The sequence below is a fragment of the Camelus dromedarius genome, chromosome 4 (assembly GCF_036321535.1).
Source record: "Camelus dromedarius isolate mCamDro1 chromosome 4, mCamDro1.pat, whole genome shotgun sequence".
In the NCBI taxonomy this organism is placed as follows: Eukaryota; Metazoa; Chordata; class Mammalia; order Artiodactyla; family Camelidae; genus Camelus; species Camelus dromedarius.
Window position 1 is genome coordinate 22,601,060 of NC_087439.1, and position 20,327 is coordinate 22,621,386.

Consider the following 20,327-nt stretch of genomic DNA (forward strand, 5'->3'; position numbering starts at 1 on the left):
TCAATAAATAACATTTTGATTGTAGCAGAATATCTTACTCAAACATTAAAAATGAAGAGCTTTTAATAAGAGTCATAAAATAACACAATGATTAAAATTGTATTGGCAGTTAAAGTGCAAGTGTCAAAAATGTGACTGAAGTGACAGACTGGGTGATTCTACTTTGGGCCTCAGGGAGGTGTGCGATGTACAAAGTATTGAGAAATGAGCTAAAAAACAAAACAAAACAAAAAAACCCCTCAATCTGTTGCTATATGCAATAAATATTTAATTCAATCTCACAGATTATCATTGTGTGCCCACAGATCAGAAAAAATGACCCAAAGTATAAAATTATTTCTTTTCATTATTCTGAGAAGTAAATTTAATTAGCCAAGTTTATAAAAATATTAAAAAAAAATACTTGAAACCTAAGGAAACTAATAATCCAAGAAACAGCATCAATTTCTGAACTCAGAAGATAATTAAGTTTAGTTCAGGCTTTTTCCAACAGGGAATACAGAAAATTTTAAGCAGCCTTCAGATTTAGTCACGTTTATTCCATGACTACAGAATAAGGATGTACTACTTCATAGGGTGCTTAAGGGTTCTGTCTATTTTGTGCATATTACGTACAGAATTAAATTATGTATTAAATATTTTAGTAGCATAGATCCTGGAAAATGAGAATTCATTCAAAATATTTTGAGAAATATATGATGAATTTAAAACAGTAAGAAATAAGAAAGTACTAAAAACAATATACCAGGGCATATTTTCCTATTGAAAATGTACGTTAAATATCATATTCCTTCATTCAATAGCATGACTCATATGTATAAAATTTAAGTATTTAGAAATAAATTACTGTTATTCGAACTTTTAAATATATTCCCTTTCTGTGAATACTGTATGTTAAAAGAAAGAAACTGGTATTTGTCCTGCCATGATACAAATCCAAAATCTAAATTGATTTGAATAATTCCCTTTTATTGGAATTCCTTAGATTATTTTTATTTTAGGAGTATCCCAATATATTTTTGAATTTATTACTTGAACATATTCCAGATAGAGCTTATGTAATAGTCTTCACTGAAATTCTAGTAGCTTGCAAAATTTTTCATGTAAAAATGTTTTCTTGAAAACATGGTTGATTACAAACAGCATTAAAATAGCTATACATATATATATCAATAACAGTTCATTAACATATTGATAGCTTTCATTATTGAAAATCCATAATGCATCAGAGTTGATTACCTTACATACATATTCATTTTAATTCAATTTTTATAATAAACTTACAAAGGTAGGTTTTATCTCCTTTGCAGGTGAAACTACTAAAGATTTAAGGACTTAAGTGACTTCTAATACCTAGAAATAAGAAATAACCTTTATAAAAATAAATATTTAGAACAAGAATTATTATTTGTTTCTAGGTAATAATAATCATATGACTTCTAAATAGAAACAAAAATTTTCTTAATCTAAAATTTATGTTTTTATACTCTGACTTATTTATATTTGAAAAAATAAAATTAGATCAACAAGGGATAAAAAAATTACATACTACAAACAACAAAATAAAATTCTAGATTAAGTTACTTTGGAAGCAGATACTTTTTTTAAAAAATGAAATACACAATGAAAACAAATGAGGATTGGTTTTTAAAGTTAAGTTAAAGATACGGTTTACCTGGGGCAAAAATACTGCCTTTTTTCCCCAGTCTTACTATTTTGGACAAGTTGAATTATTCTCTCCCCTTACAGTGTCTCGCACAGACTGTGCATTTGATAAACATTAGTTGAACTGATGAACAAATGAATGAAAAAACTTTTAGTTAGCAAGCTGAATGACAGAAATAGTCATTTGTGGGTATAGAAACAAGGTGCAAGTATGTGGCTAAATATATCCGTTTTAACAAGATAAAGGGGATTTTCTTGTTTGTATGTAAAATTACATATATCCTCTGTCTACATACTTTGCATTCAAGGCAGATTATTTAAAGATGTACTTACTTAAAGGTATATCTGTTGTACTAGTTCTTTGTAAGCTAAGATTTCTGAATCCTGGGTTATATAAAAACAGTCAAGGGGTTCTTTATATTAAAATTTTAGTTTAGTTGAATACAAAATTTATCAAAGGTCAAACTACAATGACTGAAGAAAACACATTTTTCTTCCTTCTGTCTAAAAGTACAGTAGTTATATAGTTTTGACCTATAAAATTGGCAACATAAATTAATCACAGAAAACTACTTCGTGGTCAAACTAGAATTTGAATTCCAGTTTATCCCTGGCTCTTTGTCGCCTGAGGGTGAATGGCTACACCTGCCTGACCCTTGGGTCCCTCAAATATATAACAGAATTCAATAGTACCTACACTAAATGTCTTTTGTCAGATTTTAAAAAGAATGCTCACTTAATGGTAGTTATCTTTAGTTAATTATTAGTAAAGTGCATACATCTGGCATAGAAGTTGATCTATTATTCTTTACTTGATACGAGATACCACCTATCAACCTTTTTTAGAATCTTATCCTTAGGTTTGACTATGCCATTCTCTAAAACATGCAGGAAAAATAAGTGCTTTTGAAACTAGAGAATGAAAAGGTAAGAGAGTGTTAGTTTTACGTAACTTCTATACTTTATGTGAGGTATTTCAGGAGAGGGGTAGAAAACTGTCTAGACACCTATTGCAAATGAAAGGGGCAGAAAGCTTATCAATTAAATCACAAGAAACAATAACAGCATATGAGAAAAGTATTTTGATCCTAAATCCCTAAGAATTACTTAGGAATTCATTTCTAAAGTTGGCTTTCTGTCTAGTATGGATATATACCTATCTTTTTGTAATTAGCTGGCATATTACCAAATAATTTGATAAGAGTCTTTCCTGATCTGGAGAGGTCAAATTAGCTCTCATATTTTCTGACACCAAGTCTGAAAGAGTTTAGATATTACGTTAATAGCATTTCGAAATATTTTTCATGGTGTTCCTGTGGGGTTGCGTGTGTGTGTGTTATCTATCATCTATATCATGTATATATATACATATATATACACACACACACTCACAGACATATGTATGAATACTATCTATAAATAGTCTATATACAATATATATAAATACAGTCATATACTATAGTCTCTCAGAGAGAGAAAGAGAGAAAGAACAAGGCTATGTAAGATTAGCTCACTCTATTCCATGAAAAATCAGTGACATGTTACTTAGGGGTTTGGTTTTCTGTTCAATTACAACCATATTTCCTCAGAAAAAGATCTAACAAGATAGCACTTAACCAAAATTTATGTGCCACTAATTATATGTTTCTAAATATTTATTTATATCTAATGTTCAAATGATGCAAAGAGAAACACGATTGAGAGAAAAATGTAACATGGTAAGGTAACATGTCTGCATTTGAATACTTGAGAGCATTTGGCTTCGTAATATAGCCACTTTAATCAAGACAGAGTAAAAAGCACTAAAAATTTAAATTCTAAGTAGGTTATTCAATTTCAATGTCTACTGACTAAAAAGGATGTTGACCGGGCATCCTTTGCATATTATACGGTCTGTTCAAAAGATCCAGCTAAGTACTAGTCAATGCTTAGTTACATGAAGACTGCGGAGAAAATTCAAACTAAATGATTATTTCATGTAAGTTAATACAGTAATCAATCAATTTGGCTGAACACATTTCTAAGACAGAACATAATGATTTATACGATAAAGGTATATAAAGAGTTTAGTAATCAGGGCTGAATTTCCATTTTAATGTTTCTTTCATTAAAATTTTTAAGAAGGTACTTTTAGAAGAACATTATCCATCCAAGGGATAGCACTGAACAATGATGTCAATGGCACTGTCTGACACACCAGTAATGTTCCTCATGAAAACAGACATGCATTCCTCATATTCTTATCAGAGGCATCAGAGGTACTTCGTTGTTATGATTGTAGCACACAACCCCTTTGAAGCATTTATTTAAAATGCTTTTATGGAAGGAAACAAAGTATATGACTCCTGATTAAGAAATGCAAAGGGCAAATTAATTAATATAAAATGTGTACCAGGCGCTGCTCAAAGCAGGTCCTACTCTTATACTACGGTTATCTAATCCTTACAGGAATTTTATAAAGAAAACACTTATCACTGTTAAGTCTTTCACAATGTGTCCAACTTTTCAGAAGAAGAAAGTGCTAGGACTTGTCTCCAAGCGCAAGTCCATTTTAAGGTAAGCTGAAGTATTTCTCATCTCATGTGTTGCATTTAATTGATCAACTCTCGAATACAACTAGAAGTCTGAAGAAAATGTAGACTGTGAAAATGGCATGGAATTTGGCAGGAGGGAGTTAAGCAATGACATTCAAGATGACAGGGAACAATAATCCTGAAAAGAAGACCCTACAGGAGGTGAGAAGAGTTGTTTCTTTTCCTTGTCTTGTCTCCAGTTCAATGTAGAGAAACTGTAATTGGGGAGAGGAGCACAGTTGATGCAAACAGAACAGAATATTACCATCGGATCTATCCACCCAACTGCCTCTATTCTTCACTTCTTGCCCACAACTATAGCTTATACCATCTCAAATAATTTCATTTTTATTCTTTTTAAAGATAATTCAATCTTTTATTAGCTACTGAAACTCCTCTATGTACTTCCATTATTTTATAAAACTGCATTTGTATCCCAATGAGGCAACTTTGAAACAGTAGGAAAAACAGAATCCCTCAAATGAGATAGTTTGCTTTTAAATTCTGATTTAGCTAAAATATCTTCAAAAAACTCTTGTTGCTAGATAACTTCTTAGTGACAACATACACACTGAAAAACTCAGGAACTTTTTTTTATCCCAAACTTATTTAATTGAAGGTTTATTAAATTTTCACAAGGATGGCTGCATTAAAAAAAGGAACAGTGACTATTTAGATTCACAACAAAAAATCTGCTACATAATTTACTAAGCTTTTTTTTTGTTTGTTTATTACCCTAAGTTACGAGTCCTGCTGTTTGTGGATGGCCTAGTAAGTATTAATAATCCATATAGATAAAATATACAAGAATGTTATCTGACTGTAATAAGACATGAATATCATGGTAGATTATTTTACTTTCATAACGTCTAAAACAATTAAATGCTCCTTTAATGTACATGAAACTAATCAGATAAATATATTAAGATACTCCAAAAAGTACTATTCTTTTATATAACATATTTTTTAATATTACCCCATAGTGTTCCTTTCACACTTAAAGTTTTCCCACTGCTCACAATACTTATTCTTTGAAAACATTAAGAGGATTTTTTTTACTTTAAATAACTAACAGCCTTCTTCAGTGAAAATGACATGACAAAGGAAGTATTTGGGAAAAAAAAAAACTTGAACTTCACTCAAATAGAACTCCCAGAATTACTCACTCAGGATATTTTGAACAATAAATAATAAATTTCATGGTAACAAAGTCTAAGATTTGATTGACTTTGGAGTGGCTAGACACCTTTTATCATAAAACTTCAGTAACACTGTTAAAACTTTCATGTAACTACTGTGAAGTACTGTGTGTGAAACTCAGAAGCAATTTTATCTGGTCTCGAATACCTTGCTGCTTTCGTGGGTCATAAATCTGCAGCCCAAACAGGGGCGGTCTTTCACGCCTCAGTAACGCCACTTCATTCGTTATCAAATCTAGTTGAAAAATGGAACCATTCATATAGTCAGTCCAGAACACATGATTCCCATGATGCGACAGTCCAAAGGGATGGTTCAACTCCTTCCCACTGTAAACAATCTGTAAAATATAAACACATTGTGAAAAGTCAGAACTGACCTTTAGAAACATAACTAAATATTTAGAGACGATATTCAAATAAGTATAAGAGATAATGATCTAACTAGTAACATATTTTCTTCCAATATATTTGAAAAATGGATTTCACAATGTGAGCATATTTTTCTTTTAGGACATGTTCTTTGAAGGAGACCGTTTACATTTCAACCCTTTAAATTCTCTCCTATGTAGTATCATAGTTACGGTCCAGAAATACGAACTCAAAGATGGCTTTGTCTGATGCTCTTCCCTGTCTCTTTTCTTTATGATATTCCAGCATCATAGCCTGGGATAGAAACTGATCTGAGACATGAGTGTCCTTATGTATTTTGCAGTATTTCTCATCCAACAGCCAAGGGATACAACGTGGTCTTATGACATTGGGATCTTTCTATTCAGTTGGGTCAATGCAAATTGAAGAAATCTAGGAGTTGACAGGAAGGAAGGTAAGATTTTAAATTTTGAACACAGAAACATGTGTTAGTAGTAAATAGGTAAACAAGACTCCGGGCTAATTTCAATTGTTTGTCTTCATATTCCAGTGTATTTTGTAGTTGTTTAAATGGAGCAATCCTGTGAAAAGTTCTGTTTCACATGTAGGGTTGTAGAAGAGAAAAAGGAATCATACTTCCCATAATAATAGTATTTCTTCACCTTTCATAATTTATAAAATGATATTACATACAATATAAAAAGTATTTTGTTCCTTCCCTGGCTGCTCCCACCACTAGTAACCATAAGTTTGTTTTCTATGGGAAGGGATAAATTGAGAGTTCGAGATTTGCAATACTACCTATTATATATAAAATAGATAAACAAGTTCCTACTGTTTAGCACAAGGAACTATATTCTATATCTTCTAATAACCTATAATGAAAAAGAATATGAAAACAAATATATGTATGTATATGTATTGCTGAACTATTATGCTGTACACTAGAAATTGACACACTGTAAACTGATTATACTTCAATTAAAAAACAGCATTTTATACTCAATTCACCTAATATTGGAGAAACGAGGACATTATACAAATAATGAAGAGTTAGAAACTCAAATTTTGCTCCTTTTATTTGGTATCTCTACAAACCAAATTTTCCTATGCTGAATAACTGAGAGTTCCTTATTTTCATTTTCTCACCTCAGGTAGGCTAAAATGTGCTGGCTAATAAAATGCTATGTATATTGTATACGTATCAACATCTTCAAAGGAATCACAAATATTTACTAAACACCTTTTAAGTAAGTGACATGAGGTTAAATACAAATCGTTTGTACTTATTTGGGGAAAAACATTTAAAGCACTCTTAGAGTTAACCAATGATTACAATAGTCTTAACTGATTAGTGCACTATTAATAAATAAGCTTGGCCAATTGTGCAATCTTCCTTACCGAGAAAGAAGGAAGTATATTGTCAAAGGAAGCATTTTGGTAATTTCTAATATTTTGTTTTTCCATTGTTTAACTAAATAGTCAAACCCAGTTCATAACATTGCATGTGCTTAGGTGATTCTAGGCTAAAACAGAGGTGATGCTTTCCCAACACTGCCTCTTTTTTACAGTCAGTGGCATCCATCTTCAATTTCACCCAAGAATTTAGAAATCATGTTGCAATGATTCTACCAAAAGAGGCGAGAAGATGTTGATATCTATTCATACCAAGGGGCTTGAAGTGTCGTTCATTCTTGTGTTTTAATCCCAGTATCATGAAGTTCCTTATGCACATAAATGAATTCTAATTGCCTTGTCATAATACAGAGGTTACATTTCAGCTGCTATTTGGATTGAGTATTGAAGCTATTTGGATTGAGTTGAGTTGCTTGGTCATAGCAAACTCATCAGTAATGTAGGGGAAAAAAACCCTGCATTTTAAAATAGCTCTGATATCCTGAGAGCTTCTTTTAAAGATCCCACAAACCCTGGCATACCACAGTGAGCTGGGCCCCGTTTCCCGGAGGCAAGCGCCAGCTGCACCCCTTACCGCTCAGCCTCCCTCAGACGCCCCACAGAGACCACTGGCAGCCCCCTCGGAGGGGTAAAAATAAACTTGAAAGTATTTTTTAGCACAACGCAACACGGCTCTGTGAAAGAAGCCTGGGGGTTAAAACAGCCGCGTTTGTCTTTTACCTTCCTGTGAGTTCCATTCAGGAAGACTTTTTCAATATGGTCATAATAGGCATCACACCAGTATAATGTGTGGGTGTCAAAGTCCAGAGTTAAACCGTTTGGCCACAGCATCTTTGAAGTCACAAAGATCTGCCGATTGAAGCCGTCCATCCAGGCCTTCTCGATCCTTCCCACGCTGTCATCTATTTCATCTTCCTCCCAGTCTGTCCAATACATCCAACTAAGGCATGACAAACGAGAGCACACACGTGTTATCTCAACCAGCCACCATGGAGAGGGACACTTCCTCAGATTTGACACCTACGTAAAATGTTCTAAGTAAAATATTCTGACTTGTTCTTCTAACTAAATGCTTATCTGCCCAAGAGAGGGGCAGCTGTGAAGGACTAAGTTTTGTTCAGTGCAGCCAGCCCACTTGGACACATTACAGAAAACCCACTATCACCACGACCACACTTACTGGCCTCATTCATTAATTAACCTAATAGTAAATGCCAAATACTGGTTTCTTTGACATTGGTTACCAAGTTTGGGAAATGATTCTTGAGGCATTACTAACCATTTTTAAATTGTCCACTTTATAAAACATATAATCAACTATATGATTAAAAAATAGATTGACTGGAATGAGAATTACAACACGGTTAATGATTTACTCCAGACTTTATTTAATCTCAGATGAATGATTGCTTTTTAAAGCAGGCAGTTGGATTGTCTTTATTCTAAAGGGCACAGTCATACCGGGTTTGTTTGGCCAGGTCTCATTCATCTTCCTGATGTAATTGCTGCTTATTATTACCCCAAAACCCACGGAAGATGATTGAGCTGCATATAAGTTTAATAACGGCAGGGTGACTGACCTTGAGATTTTGAGTTTTAATTTCTATCTCAAACAAAAGCATCTGCTTTTAAAAACAAGCCTTTTGTGTAAGCCATGACACTGGGAGAGGGGGCCTTGAGCTAATGTTCCAATTCCCTCATGAATAAGGTTAAAACCCTCTGCATGTGTTGTTTCAGGGTCATGTGAAAGCTCCTGAGTTATTAATTAAAGTGTAGGTTCTAATTCAGTCACCTCATACACAACTTTATAAAGCTTCAAAGCTTTCCTAAGCTGCTAACCCTGGAAATGCCCTTATTAGATCCTCTGTCTCCCACATTTTATGGACTCTAAAGAACTTTCTGAGGTATTTTGGGACAAATCTGTATCCATGTCTAAAAATCCTACTGTGATCTAAACAGGCAGATTTGGGACAAGTGAGGACATAATGCATCATCCATTATTTTATGCCAATTAGGCACTTTTTAAATTCTCTTAACAGTTTATAATTATGTTGATGTGCCTTTTGAGACCTGAAGAAGTATACTGAGATTGGTGAATTTTAGTAACTCAAAATACATTCTAATCTAATAATTCTAGAAAGAAACATGGCAATATGCTTATCTTGGATCATGTCTGTTCTTCAAGCAGTTTTATTATTGGGATAAACTAGGAACAAATAGAAAATTTATTCCATTTGTTTATTTCAATTATATAAATTTAACTATGTAAAAGACAAATATGCAACTTTTTCATCTCTATTGATAGCTTTCCTGAAATCTTAAACACAGTTAATCAATGCAGTTATATTGTTGTTGCTAATTTATAACTTGTTAAAATTGTGATTATCTTTCCTCCCAGCTTTTCCTTTTGATAATAGTAACACTCTTTTTCTGTGACTTCCTAACCCAAATAGCAAATATATGTGCATGCATACACACACACACAAAAGATAATTCTGTATATTCTAAACGTATTTATATTGTATTGCTATTTGAGAAAGAATTGTTTGTGATCTGACCCATTACCTAAGATTATTTTTAGTCAAACAAAACATAAGAAAAACAAATTTTAAACAAGTGATGCCAATCTGACAGAGACTAGATATGTGATTATCATCTACACATTTCATTATCTGATTAAAATTATATTGTAAATGTTTTACAATATATTTGTAAATATGACTCATAAACCCACAGAATAGAAAATACAACCCATAAAATTAGCAGGAGCTAACATATATTTTTTATAGGTGGGTCTTAGAGTATTCATCAAATAAAAATTAGGTTAAGCTGGCCTTCTACTGTAGCAAGAAAAGCTGCACTTCTATTTTTCAAGACCTGTTCAAATGCAATTTACTGACTTAGTCTAACCCTAGCCCTTCTGTAAAAATTAGCTCTTTTCCTGTGTACAGTTGCACAGAGGTACAACGGTAGAAAAAATGTAGATAAATAATTTTTTCTGAAATGTTTCGCTTAAAGTTATATTATATTATTTTTTTAAAGTGTTTTTAGTGATACAGAATTTTTAATGGAGGTACTGGGAATTGAACCCAGGACCACATGCATGCTAAGCATGGGTTCTACCACTGAGTTATACCCACTCCTATATTACGCTATTTTAAATGGAATTTTCCAAAAGAAAGTTTCTTCTTTTTAAAAATTTATATTAGGATCAATTATTTAGAAAGTTAAATTCACATGGTTCCATTTCTACTCCTATTGTCTTCCAGTCTATTCTCCACAGAACAGTAAGAATAGTCTTTTTAAAAATATAAATCTGTTCATAGTACTTCTCTATTTCACACTTACACTGAAGACCAAGGACAAAGCTCTCATCAAGGTGGGCAAGGCCCTGCTTTGCTTTCCAGTTGCATCTTCAGTCACTTTCCCAACTGCCACCTACAATCTAGCCCCATTGTCTTCATTTCAGTTCCTCTGTCAGCTAAGTTTTTGCTCAACTTAAGATCTTCAGATGTACCATTTTCTTGATCTGAACTACTCTTTCCCTCAATTTCCATGACTGTTTTTTTCTTTCCAATTAAGTCTCAACTTCAATGATGCCTCCTCAAAGAGGCCTTTGAGCAAACTCATTTAAATAGGTTTCTGTTAGTCTCCATCATGTCAGCCTGTTTGTTTTACTCCATCACTTTGGTCTCTAGAAATTACATGAGTTGCTCATCTGGTACTTATTTATTGTTTTAACTCCCTACTCCCCACTTTGCAGATGACACAAGATGCTTCATGAGGGTTAAGGCTACGCCTGTTTTGTCAATCACTGCCTACCTAGTGCAGAGCTCTGGGCACAGTATGTTACTAAGGGAAAAATGTGTGTCTATATGTATATGTGTATATACACACACGTACGCACGTATGTACATGCACGTGTGTCTGCTTGTTTAGCAGGTTGATGCATAATGGCAGTATTCTATTTAATAATCTGTGTGATGGAAGAAATAGAAGAGTCACTCTTTGCAGCACCAGAGGCAAATATAGGATTAGTTGGTAGATACTACAGGGATGCAGATATTGTCCTAATGAAAAGAAAAAGTCTTACCAATCAGATTTGTCCCCAAGTCCTTGAACTATAAAATTGCTCTAGGTTGCAAATCTAAATTGGATGCCTGCTCTAGGTTGCAAATCTAAATTGGGAAGTGTTGAAGTGGATACCTGAATTTGACGAGAGAGATATCACTAAGTTTCCTTACAAATCATCTGATTCTATGACCTCCATACTTGTGTCATCTCCCTGAGCACCTCAAAGATCTCCTTTATCTCTATCAGAAAACATTTTCCTGTATCAGAATACTGAGAAGGAAGAGGTTTTTAAGAGATATTTGAAACATCTGGCTTCAAAACGATTTAGACAGTGTGGAATTAATATTTTCTCTTAAAATTAAGATTGCCTTGGCTTAAAGGTCAGATAGATGACTTGGTTTAAAAGTTCAGGAATACTACAGAAATGTAAAGAATTCACACAAAAAATCACTAAAATTACTTTATAATTATGCCTTATAAAAACACATGCAATGAGTTCACCCACTGCTTAGGTGTTAGCCTAGGAAAAAGCACCCTGACTGTATTGGGAGCTATTCTCAACACAGACAATTTTACCAACTGCAATCTAGTGATCTCATTTCATAAAGGAGTCATGTGCTTCCTATTCATTAAGTATTTTTTGTATATGTACAGTAAGGTATAAAAAATACTTTGCAATGCTATTTTGAAACAGTGAAATACAAACCACGGAGGGGATAAAACTCACATGCAACAACTGAACATGTAAAATAAGCAATCCATTCATTTAATTCTGAAATTCTATTAGAAATTTTCACATTTCAATATTTCTGTATGCACAGTATTGCTTATCTTCAGATAAAAGCTCTGAATAAAAATCAAAGGATAACATATTCCCATGAATTGCACAAAATCACCCATCCTAACACAAGTAGCACACAGTATAAAACGATGTCACTATATGGCAATTACAGTTATGTGGCAACTTGTATGATCACCAGCCTAGATTAGCAGAAAGTAGTGGAGTATAGTGTCTCTGAGTAAAGTCTTAGAGACAGGCTGTTTGAGTTTAAATATTCATCCAGGCTCTTCATAATCAAATGGTCTTTTGCAGATCCATTACCAATTTCTTTGTAAAACAAGAATGAGAATAGCAACTAATTCAAAGGAGTGTTGTGGGGATCACAGAAAAGCCAAGTAAACTATTTAACAAAATGCCTAGCACACAGTAAATGTACAAAAAAAACTTGCTATTTCTGAACACATCAAATTTCAATAGCCTTTAATTAAAAAAAATTTGATTGACTCTCTGGTTGAATTATTACTTATCTTGGTGTCAGGCTGTCTAAAATGGAGAACTATGATACTTGTCTGAATAAATCAAGTAAATATATTCTTTGTACAAATAATCTATTTCAGTTCAATGTATTTTAACATGCTTATTTAGCACAGTTTCTAGAAGAGGAAATCATATGAGTAACTTTTCCCAATCAGACCATTCACGTGTGAATTCACATGTGGATTTAAATAAAACTTACTACAATTAAGTATGTAGAAACCAAATATACTTAACATCACTTTCTTTATATAAAGCTGATCAAATATTGCATACCCATTCACAGGGTCCACCACAATCCCTCTGGGATGGGACATTTCCCCCTCTAAAAGAGTCTTCCGACTTTGAGAAGCCTTTTCCAGCCTGGCCACATTAATGGTCTTCCTATGGCCATCGTTTGTCCAGTAAAGGTTATTTCCAATCCAGTCCACAGCAATGCCCTCCACATTATCCAGATCTGTAAAAAGCAAAAACAAGAAGCAAATTTTACATTAGTGTCCACTGTTTCTGTCCTACTTAATTTTAAAAAGAATACATTCTGATCCATGCATTCTTTATGGTGTGATTTTTGCAAATATCATTCCAGAGAATATTTTTCAATTTTGTTTTAAATGCTATTTTATGTGGATGACAGGCTCTCTCTTGAAATACTGTAATTAAAACACTGATATGCAGAAAAACAGAAAAATTTAAGTAATGAGAGAAAAAAGGGTGAAAGGTAAGTTCTCAGAACAAAAACACAGTTTCACTGATTGTTCAGAAAAAAAATCAAGTAGCATAATCAAGTATTCTGTTCAAAAAGTAAGCATGTTCAAGCATGTAATATGAATAACAAAAATAATATGAATGCCCTTTTGCCAAGAGATGAACAGTTCCAGCAGAAGTATACCTTTGAAAGTCCAGAATACCCTTCATCATGAAATTGCATGAATAGTGCATCTCAAAGAAATATTAAAATATTTCTGTGTATTCTAGACTTACTTTATAAAGAACACTATCATAGGCTGCTTTAAGATACAGGCAGTGATAATTCAAAATAATGCTATAAATATACAATCATATGAGCTCACCTAATTCAAACCTTTACAGTAGGGGAAACTCCAATACTTAAGAATGAGTGTTATTCTATAAGAACAGTCTATTGTTACACAAGAAGTGGCAGAATCGGGATAAAGCCCAAGTCAGATGATCCCCAATGTAGAGATGTGTATGACTGCACTGTTCCTATGGCGAATCCTGTCCTCACATCTTGCCATTTTGTCAACCACGCTCCAAACTGTACAAAACATCATAAATACATTTCCATTCTTCTGCTGCATGAGACAGTATTGCAAATTCCTTCTCTTCTTTCAAAACAAGGGAAGCCTTTGCCCCTTTTCCTCCTGGGTCTGAGGTGGAGAACTGGAATGCACTGGATAAAATGGCTGGGAGTAGTACATTGGAGACAGAGACGTGCAATTCACACCCTACTGGGAAATCTACATGACATTCTCTCATATGCAGATGTGATAAATATTGACTGTTACCACGTTCTTTAATCATGGCCCTCTGGCCTTAGAAAGGGTAAAATTTTATTTCGTGACCCTTTCTGCTAATCAGCATGTGCCCTAACTCAGGATGACTAATACAATGTGCGATTTGACCTAACTGAAAATCTCATTATCGTGAATCAGATATGTTCTCAATTTCACTAAGCTATCTGCTTCATTACCAACCAATATGAGTAATTTTCACAGGTTAATTGTGCCTATGCTTAGAAAAATTTTAATTTTGTCTTTACTTTATTGACACTTAATTTTACTGAGCGCTTTCCTGCTCTGGCATAATGGAAAAAGAGTAGCTGTTTACTCTTTTCTATTTATCATTGTCTGTGGCTGGTTTTTATCTTGTTAGCTAGTTTTCAAAAATTGTGCTCCATTTGAAACCTACTCCAGCATGGAAACTTCCTTCTTCAATAACCTTTGCATTTTGAAAACATCTCCTTTTGACTTCTGACTTGGGACTTTTTTTTCATATGAAGCAGACTTTTTTCCATATTATCTGGATTGAAATTTTGTTTCTGACACTTAAGTAAGCAACTCAGCCACTCAGATCCTTAATTTCTCCATTTGTAAAGTGATGATAATAATAGTGCCTACTCTGTAGGGTGATAACAAGAGGTAAATAAGCTACTATGTAGAAAACACTTAGCCTGAGGCCTGTAACACTGTAAATTCTCAACATACCCTAGTTTTTATTAATTCATTAGGATTTTAAAATGTATGTATATCCTGCATATACTTTTGATAGACATATTCTTTATGTTTTTCTCTTTTAAAATAATTATTCAGTAAGATTTCCTTGTGTTTTGACCAGTGGCCAACTTTAATTAGAAGTAGGATATGCAGAGTCAGTTGTGAATAAATAGAGAGGAATGGAATTGAATTCTAAAAAGCAGAACTGGGGAGGATCCTGTCTCTAATTGGTTTGTTTGTTTTCTCTTTGAAAAATGGAATGCCTTAAGAGCATAAAATAGTGATTTGGATCCCAAGTTCTGGAATCACACTGCCTAGATTCCGACACTTACTTATTCCTCTAACTGAGTGAGTTACACCTGATCATTGAAATGGGCATAATGATAGTGTTTAACTCATATGATTGTTTTGATGATTAATGAATTAATATATATAAAATTCTTAAATAATGTCTGGCACATAATTTACATACACGTTGCTACAAACTTTATTACTGCTAGTATCATTATTATTATAATCTTCCCTTTATCTACCTGTCTGTTGAGATAGTAATGAATCAATTAGCCTAGAGTGTTTTTAACATTATTTGTGTGTATGTTTCATTTATTTTAACTGTTCTGGGAAAAATGAGGCTGAATACAAATTAAAAAAAAAAAAAAACTCATGGAAGAGTCTGTGCACAACTTGGGAATCTTTTTAGGCTATCTTTAACCAGACACAAATAAATTTCCTCTTATACTTCTAGAACAAAGCCTGAACAATCAGCAAATCCCTTTCTCGATAAATACACATTGATAAGGAAAGCACTCTGCCTCCATATCATTTGGCATCTGATTTTAACTTACTACTTTGATAGAATGCTAAGATATATAGAACATTGATTTTATGTACATTAATTTATTTTTCATTCAAGAGGTTTTGGTTGGGGCCTATCTGAGATCGACAATTAGGAACTCTATGACCAAAATCTTTTAACTAGGTCATGAAGAACATATGAAGAACAATCATGGCACTGAACTTCCAAACAAACGTAGGTAACAGAGATACAAATCTCTAGTTCAAAGAAACATATGACTGTTCAAATGGAAGAAAGTTGTTTGATAAAGAGAAACTTGCTAGAGTAGATTGCTTTGCTACCTTGGGGGAGAGTGCAAGTATTCTAATTCCCCAAATCAACACTCAGTACAGTATTATTATTATTATCAATATTATAACTAATAGCAAATGAAGAGTATGAACTTTTTAAAAATCTGGTCAAAGTTTCCCTTAGATTTCACAAAATACTTACTTTTTCAATTACCAATGTACAAGAACTCTTAACATGCTTGTATTTTTCAAAACACTAGAAAAATTCCAGTAGATAATGGTTTCTTTTTTTTTTTTAAGATTATACCTATACGTTCCTTTTTAAGTGACGAAATGAGATCTTTATTCATATAATTCAGGTTAAAAACAGACTTTCATGTACTCTGTGAACACTTAAGATTAACATATTATTTTGACTCAAATTATTAAAATTTCTATTACTTTTTCTTTGCAAGCTTTGTCCTAGTACCTAACGAATAACTTTTATAAATGAACATAATATGTAAATTGTGCACTAGAAAAACATACATCTCATCAAAAGCTGGACTTTTCACTGAAATGAAAAATTCTTGATGGTAGCGTTGTTATTTCCTTTAAGTGATACCTACCATTAACGAAATGAAGATGAGTAGGAGATAGTAAAACTTATGCAAGTGAAAAACAATAATTATGTGAATTTTAAATAAATCAGAAAGCCATTAAAATTAAGACCTAGAATTAGATAAAACGAGCATTTAAAAAAGAGGCTGTAAAACATTTCTTAAAACTAAAGCATCCCTTTAGATAATACACATTTATAGAAGAGGACAGGATTAAAGTTTTATATATTTAAAATAAAATCTTCTATGTTTAAAAATGGGTCCAAGATTTTTTAAAAAATCAAAAATGGCTAAGGATGTAAACAGTGGCCATGGTTATGTTAAGGTGCATAAACCATATCTCCAGAATAATACATAAATCTTGATGCTTCACAACAGAAACTGATTAACATAAAAAGAAATTAATTGGAAATCACACCCCATATTTGCCATTATAAAAACACAGTGCCTGTATTTTCCCAATGTATCCAAGTTTTCCTATTCTTAGTATAGACATTATTTTTCTGAGCGTTCCAAAAGTGTTTGCATGAGTGCAGGTGCTGGCCACATGTCTTAAATAGCTAGAAATGCTCTCTTCTTGCAGACATGCCTAGGGCCAGGGGTGTCTCACCTTGCCTCAGAGTCAGCGCTTAGAAAACTCTCCTGCTTCACTTTCCTATAGTTCAATTAATACAGATTCTCTCTGTGCATTTCAGTATGGCCTGAGGCGTCACAGCTCAGATGTATCTGACATGTGTGAATGAAGTTCATTTAATTAATAGTGTGGCAGTAAAGTTTGCCTGCTGAATTTTCTATCTCACAAGGTTACAGGAGTATTTGGCCAGACTGACGTTCTCTGTATCATCTGTCCCCAGTGGCTAGCTGATGCTCTTAGCCTCATTTTCATTCCCGGTCCCTCCTCAGTTCATTTACTAGGTCAGGGAACCTGCATACACAAGCTGCTTTCAAAGGGAACAAAATACTCTGCTGTTTTATTCAAAGAGATACGTAAAGTGCATATTAGGGTCTTGTTTTCTAGATGAACAGAATACATTAAAACACAGTGGTTTCCTTCTATTCTCAGAAGCATATTTTCAGTTCAGTTTGGGGAGAGAGTAATACAGATGGTCTATGACATTCAGATATTTCATCTTTGATGCAGTGATGAGCGTATGTAAGATTCAAGAGAAAGCCACAGTCCGCATCCTAGTTACCAACAAAGTAATCTAAAGGGTAAAAGGAGTAAAATGAAATGTTTCAACAACTGTCAAGAGCTGAGATTTTACCCTACTTCCAAGCTAACACGTTAGCCGGTCACTGTTTCATGGATGAAGGTTGATGACACAAAACTTGTAGGTCAGATATGGAGGACTTTATTACTCATGCACAGCAAGCAACATGGTCATCAGCAGACTGGTGTCTCTTTAGTCCAAAGTCCCATTGGGGCCCGTATGGATGCCTTCACACACAGAGGGTTGCATTACAGGAGAAGAAATCAGACTTTAAACCCAAATATTTTCTAATGGCCACAAGCAGCCCTGCATATTGGCACCAGAGGGATACCCTGCCTCTTCTTCCAAGTCTCTTTTCTACGCAAACATTCTTGTAAGGATACTTCAGAATACAAGGCAATTAGTGCATCACTCTAAGACATGCAGAAATGTGAGGGATCCATGGAGAAGCACCTCCCAAGAAAAGATCCTGAAAAGTCATAATTTATATGTCTGTAATAAATGCAGATAAACAAGTACATGAACATGACCAGAGATGGTAGTAATTCTTGGGTTCCAGGCTGGTGCTCTCAAGAGAATTCTCTATTGATTTACATTAACCGCACCTTAAAGCATTTTGTGCAGCTAGCCATGTGTGATGGCTAATTTTATGAGTCAATTTGGCTGGGCCACGGTACACAGATATTCAGTTAAACATCAGTGCAGATATTGCTGGGACAGTATTATCAGATGATATTAACACTTACATCAGTACAATTTGAACAGAGCAGACTACTTTCCATAATTTGAGTTGGTATTATTCAATCTGTTGAAGGCTTTAAGAGAAATCAGACTGCCGTCCCCTGAGGAAGAGCGAACTTGGCTTCTAAACTGTCTTTGGATTCAAGCTGAAATATCATTAACTCTTCCCTGAATCGACAACCAGTCACTCTATACTGTAGATTCTGGACTTGCCATCTTCTACAATCCTGTGAGCTGGTACTTTTTTTTTAAATAAAGTATAGTTGGTTTACAATGTTTCAGGTGTAAAGAAAATGATTCATGTACATATATTCCTTTTTAAGATTCTTTTCCATTATATGTTATCACAAGATATTGAATATAGTTCCCTGTGCTATACAGTAGGTCCATGGTATCTGTATATTTTATATATAGTAGTGTGTGTCTGTTAAACCTAAATTCCTACTTTATCCCCCACCTCTTTCCCCTTTGGTAACCATAATTTTGTTTTATACGTCTATGAGTCTATTTCACTTTTGTAAATAAGTTCATTTGTACCATTTTTAAAGATCCCACATATAAGTGATACAATATGATATTTATCTTTGTCTGACTTTTGCTTAGTATGATAACCTCCAGGTCCATCCATGTTGCTGCAAGTGACTTTATTTCATTCTTTTTTATGGCTGAGAATATATATCACTTCTTTATCCAGTCATATGTCAGTGGACACCTAGGTTGCTTCCATGCCCTGGCTATTGTGAATAGCGCTGCTATGAAAACTGGGGTACATGTACCTTTTCGAATTAAGAGTTTTCTTTGGATATATGCCCAGGAGTGGGATTGCTGGATCATATGGTAGCTCTGTTTTTAGTTTTTTAAGGAACTCCATACTGTTCTCCATATTGGCTGCACCAAATTACATTCCCATCAACAGTGTAGGAGGGTTCCCTTTTCTCCACACCCTCTTCAGGCTAATATTTTAAATATATAATCTGTTTCTCTTTCTTTATGTATACATCTTACTGGTTCTGTTTCTCCAGAGAACCCTGATGAAGACACTACTGCCAGGCCTGTGACTCGGAAACAATTCTGGGAGCGCTCTAGTCAGGGAACACGTCACATTCACAGCTCTCGGAGGAAACACTGCCACATCTACACCATGCAGGCTGGAGTGGCTTCCAATTTAGGAAAGTCCCCACAGTTATACAATGTGTATTCAAGATCATTTTACAATATTCCACTACAAATTTTTGGATAATTATCACAGTTGTATTAGAAATACTTTTAATGTTTGTATTTTCTGTCTCTTTTGATGTTTTGACATCTTAAAAAAAAAAAAAAAAACCTTCCTAGCTGGGGGGAGACAGCCTCTCCTGGGGATAGCCAATTCCCAGAGGCGGCAAGAGGCACAGCCAAGAACTTGTCTTTCATGTGCAAACTGATCCATTCAGAGCCACACTTCTTGATCTGGTCTCCAAGCCTCAAGAGGCAACATTCCTCAGCCTTAATCATCCCAGGGCCAGGTACCATGCAAACAGTGATCAGCTTTCTCACTTACAGCCCAGTGGAATTATTCAAACTAGACAATCTCAAACTGTTTATCCTGCCCTGACTTGCTTTACCCAGACAAACTCCAATAAAGCCTGTGGCCTAATGGTTTTCCTTCATCTGCCTGCAGACCACCGTGGGGGCTTTTCTATGTGGCCCTATATGGTGTGCATGCCTTCTGTTTTTAGGACCTGTGAATAAAACCAAGTTTGTTTTTTGAGCCTTTCCACTGTTCCCCGTTGTGGCCACTGACTAAACATCTCATGAAAGAATGCAAAACATGAGTGTTCATTGTGAATTGTGACAAAGCATTTT

The 20,327-nt window shown here is 34.1% G+C and overlaps 1 protein-coding gene across 4 annotated transcripts in view; it reads right to left on the reverse strand.

Moving 5' to 3' along the window:
- Positions 1–20,327, reverse strand: part of LRP1B (LDL receptor related protein 1B) — a 1,592,931-nt gene that overhangs the window by 665,422 nt on the left and 907,182 nt on the right. For all 4 annotated transcript variants that reach the window (XM_064484732.1, XM_031451350.2, XM_064484731.1 and 1 more), the window contains exons 12-14: positions 12,888–13,068; positions 7,943–8,162; positions 5,586–5,775 (exon numbers count right to left, since the gene is read on the reverse strand). In XM_064484732.1, the coding sequence (XP_064340802.1) occupies positions 5,586–5,775; positions 7,943–8,162; positions 12,888–13,068 (591 nt within the window). The remainder of the gene's footprint in view (positions 1–5,585; positions 5,776–7,942; positions 8,163–12,887; positions 13,069–20,327) is intronic.